Source organism: Pagrus pagrus (genome assembly GCF_965226575.1).
Source record: "Pagrus pagrus genome assembly, chromosome: 1".
NCBI classification, from domain to species: domain Eukaryota; kingdom Metazoa; phylum Chordata; class Actinopteri; order Spariformes; family Sparidae; genus Pagrus; species Pagrus pagrus.
Genome location: NC_140185.1, coordinates 38,498,563 through 38,503,076, shown reverse-complemented (window position 1 = coordinate 38,503,076; position 4,514 = coordinate 38,498,563). Strand labels below are relative to the sequence as shown.

The following is a 4,514-nucleotide window of genomic DNA, read 5'->3' as shown; positions in this document are numbered from 1 at the left end:
TCTCCTCCACTGTAAACTCCATCCTCAGTGTTTCCGGATCACTCTGGACCCATGAAGCTACAGCAGCCCGGCACCACTGCTGACAACAGACCCACAACCATTTTCATCTTTTTACTCCAATGAATTCCCAGGACTACACCGCCGTCATCTGACGACATCTCAGTCATCTGACGACACCACCAGACGACACCTCCAACATCTGATGACACCACCAGACAAAACCACTGCCATCGGCCACATTATAAACAATGATGAGTAGTTGTGGTGCACAGAGAACAATCAAAGTCAGCAAAACCAAGGAGCTGATTGTTGATTTAAGAAAGAAGAGCCCCAAACACCGGTCTACATCAGTGGAGCCGAAGTAGAGCAGGTGAACAGGTAGAGGTTCCTGAGGATCGACAGAAATCATCCTGACTGGAAACATCACAAACGGTCATGGTTCATCATGGCCCGGGACAGGACGTCTCCGCAGCGGCTGATTAAAACCCAGACACAGTCTGTTCACCCTGCTGCCACCTGACGACAGATACAGAAGTATCTGCTGCCACCTGACGACAGATACAGATACGTCTGTACCAGACCTCAGAGCAGCTTCTTTCCCCAGACTGAGACCCTGAACTTATTCTCAACACTTAATTTTATGAAATAGTTTTGTTTGTATTGATTCTTCACTCAGCGTAAAGGAACTTAAACTAATTTGTTTTTTGCAGCCTGGTTTGTAAAAAGACAAATATATATTAACCTTGAGACTTTGATGTACGTCAATACTTTAAACCAAAGGTTCGACTGAAAGGACACAAATTCAAACACACATAGTCGGTGATGTTCACTGTTTTTATTATCAGTCATTGTCCACACACTGGACCTCCTCTGAGCTTTTAGTTGGCGGCGAGGATCTGGTCGACCCAACCACGGAGCTCGGTGACACGGGCGTAGACGGCAGGAGTGGAGGTGGAGCAACGGCTGCTTCCCCAGGAGACGATACCGACCAGAGTCCAGGCGCCGTTGTTCTGACACACCAGAGGACCGCCAGAGTCTCCCTGACAACAAATAAACAATAAACAAAGTGATTTACATGTAAAAAAAATCTCCCAGAACTTTATGCCTGACACAAAAAAACTGTGACAAAGTCATGTGAGGAAAGCAGGTGAGACAGGTAGGTGGGCGGGGCCTCACCATGCAGGAAGTGGCTCCGTCTCCTCCGGCACAGATCATGACATCAGAGATGTTGCTGCCCCAGGTCTTCTTACACTGCTCGTTGGACAGCAGGGGCAGGGCGGCCTGCTGCAGCAGGTTGGGAGTACTGGGAGCTGTGGGAGACACAGGACTCAGACTCACTTCATTCTGCCCTTTCACAGTAAAAGTAAAACTCTTGTCCCATAAATCTCACCATTGTACCGGGTCAGACCCCAGCCAGAGGTGACGCAGGTCATTCCAGCAGCATAGTTGTCGTTGGTCCCGGCGAGACACACGGGGGACACATTGGTGCCGAGGCGGGCGGGACTGGACAGCTTGATGAGGGCGATGTCGTTGTTGATGGTGTAGGCGTTCCACTTGGGGTGGGTGAACACCTGGGGGGTGGGGTGGGGGTGTTAGTGGGGTCAGGATGGTGTGTTCTCAAAGCTTATTGGCTGATGGGGGGGGTTCTCACCTTGGTGGGCTTCAGCACCTGGACATCCTCATTGGAGCCGTAGCCCTTATTGTGCTCTCCAGCGATCACATTGTGGTAGGTCCTGACAAGAAACAGGAAGTAAGTTCACCAAATCTCACAAAGACACCTGTTTATACTTCCTGTTCATTTTGATGATGTACAAAGTTTAAACTGAGCTGACTGGATCATCAAATACGACACAAAGTTTATCTTCAAACATGTTTCAAAGTCTTTAATATCTTGTGGTGTTAGACTTCATAATGTCTTCAAGAGGAACCACTGAGACACACACAGGGTGTTGTGTTGTGTTGTGTTGTGTTGTGTTGTGTTGTGTTGTGTTGTGTTGTGTTGTGTTGTGTGTTGGGCTAACCTGACATTGCAATGAGCGGCGGTCACCACCCAGTTCTCGTTGATCAGAGACCCTCCACAGAAGTGGAAGCCGTTGGATTGCTGAGAGAAAAAAAAACTGGACTGAGTAACTGAACAAAGAAGAAGAAGAAGAAACAGCAGAAGAAGAAACAGAGCTGTTTGTGTGTGTTGACATCAGCTGTCTCACCTGCAGAGACACCTGCCAGGGCCAGGAGTGAGGCACCGCCTCCTCACCGTTTACGATGCGGGCGTAGCCGGTCACCTGGGGGGTGATGGCGGGGTTGCCGCAGCCTGAGAGGACGACAGGAAACACACTTAAAGGACTATTCTGTGCTGATGTGACTGAAGTGTGGACACAGAAACTGCTGAGTCATGAGTTATTTTGAAGGTAAATGTGTGAAACTAAAGCAGCCAATCAGAATCAAACGTGACTTTAACCACAAAACTCTTCAATCTGAAAAGAAAACATCCGTTAGACTTCCTGTTGGTTTGTGAATCTGATTGGACTGTCTCAGTAATAGGAACCTTACTGTTTGTTCAAATAAGATCAAACTTTATTGAAACAGTTGACGGTTAATGGTCAGCAGCAGGTTTAATGTGTTTCACCTCTGATGAACGTGTCTGTGACTGAGCTGAGACTCTGAGCTGTCAAGATGTCACTCTGGACTCAATCTCTTGATGTTTTATAGATTAACATATTACTAATCTGAGTTTATCAGCAGTCATGTTACGGTCTGCGTCTCACCGTAGGCGGCGCTGATGAAGGCGAGGCAGGAGACGATCCAGAAGAAGGCCATGGTGATGAAGATGATGTGCTGGAGGAGCGAGCTGCTGTTTTATCCCTGAACCCTGCTGGGCCTCGGCCAATCAGAGCGCTCCCTGGTTGGTCCAGCTCAGCTGTCAGCTGCTTATCAGACCTGAGGCGGCCGCGGCGTTCTCACGAGTCACACGCCCCAACCTCCCGCTCTCTGATTGGCTGATGATGCAGCACACAGAAACCAGTCAGTACATGTTGTTTGATCCAAACTGAACTTTGGTTTAATTCACTGATCTCAGGTCTGATTACAGAACACAGACTCCTCTCAGCGAAAACATCGAGATGAAGAATGTAGTTTGATCAAAATCAGATGAAAGTAAAAAATCAGTTAATAAATACTGTAAGTGAAGAGAGAAAAATAAAAATCACATCCTGGAAACACAAAGGAACCACGACAGATATCACACAAGAATTATTGTGAAGAATGTATTGAATGTTTGTCGATGAGTTTTATTTTGTTGTTCAAACTGTTTCAGGATGTTTGTAACTACGTCTGTCACAATAAAACCCTAACCCTCTCCCATGTGACCCAGCTCCTCCGTGACCTCCACTGGCTTCCTGTTGCGGCCCGCATCAGATTCAAGACCATGGTGCTGGCCTTCAAGGCCGTCAACAGAACTGCACCCATCTACCTCCAAACACTGGTCAGACCAGTGACACCTCCAACATCTGATGACACCACCAGACATCCTTGAAAAATATCCTTGATGAATAGCAGCTACTTTGCTCTGATGAGGGCTTGAAAATTGTTTCTATCTTTTCTTTTCTACTTTATCAACGGTGATATGTTGACGCTTCATTCTTGTGACAAATGTACTTATTGTAAGTCGCTTTGGACAAAAGCGTCTGCTGAATGCCCTAAATGTAAATGTAAATAAAATACACACAAACTGAATAACTTCATATTTCTGTCCTACACTCACTGTGTCAGAGCAGTCAACTGATGTTTCTGTGTAAAACTCATTAAATATGTTGTTATTAGACATGTTCAGTATCGCATTACTCGTGTCATATTTAATGTTGCAGGTGATGAAATACAGACATGATTGTTGCGGCCAGAGCTGTGATGTCACCTCACAAACAGATCAGTGAGTTTAATCTGAAGGAACAAATGCACAGAAAAATGTATTTCCATCAAACATCGCCGGTTGTTTTTGTTTTAATAAGCAGTTCATCAGAAACATTTTCATCATAAAAACTTTAACAAACGAACATTGATCAGAATCAGAATCGCTTTTGTACATTTTCTAAGTTCACACATACAAGGAATTTTCTGTGGTCTGTAGGTGCAAAACAACAAACAATAATAACAATACTTAAAAGACATAACACTATATAAATATAAATAGAGTGTGAATATTAATATGAATAGAGTGTGACCGATTTTTATGTAGGTGAAGAATGTCCAGATTTATCCAGTAGTGCAAAAAGTTTGACCTGGATTGTTCGAGGTCACAGTAGATATATCAATGTGCAAAATATGACCGTCAGGTTACTAAAACTTACATTAATGTAATGTAAGTGAAGGGGGAGGAAGGGGGTTAGTGTCAGTGGGGTCACGGGTCCTTGTTAATGAGGCAAGTTACAGAGGGAAAGAAAACTGTTCTTATGGCGAGAGGTTCTGGTCCTGATGGATTGCAGCCTCCTGCCAGAGAGGAGAGTCTAAAATGACGTTTG

The 4,514-nt window shown here is 45.2% G+C and overlaps 1 protein-coding gene across 1 annotated transcript; it reads right to left on the bottom strand.

Moving 5' to 3' along the window:
- Window positions 1-815: 815 nt before the first annotated feature.
- On the bottom strand, window positions 816-2,817 carry LOC311253519 (chymotrypsin B-like; the record flags this gene model as incomplete). Its single annotated transcript, XM_084347547.1, has 7 exons — window positions 816-1,040; window positions 1,177-1,310; window positions 1,391-1,571; window positions 1,652-1,733; window positions 2,022-2,101; window positions 2,208-2,311; window positions 2,766-2,817. 7 exons carry the CDS (start codon window positions 2,815-2,817, stop codon window positions 879-881), a joined length of 795 nt encoding a protein of 264 aa, XP_084203673.1. The 3' UTR covers window positions 816-878.
- Between the last annotated feature and the right edge of the window lie 1,697 nt (window positions 2,818-4,514).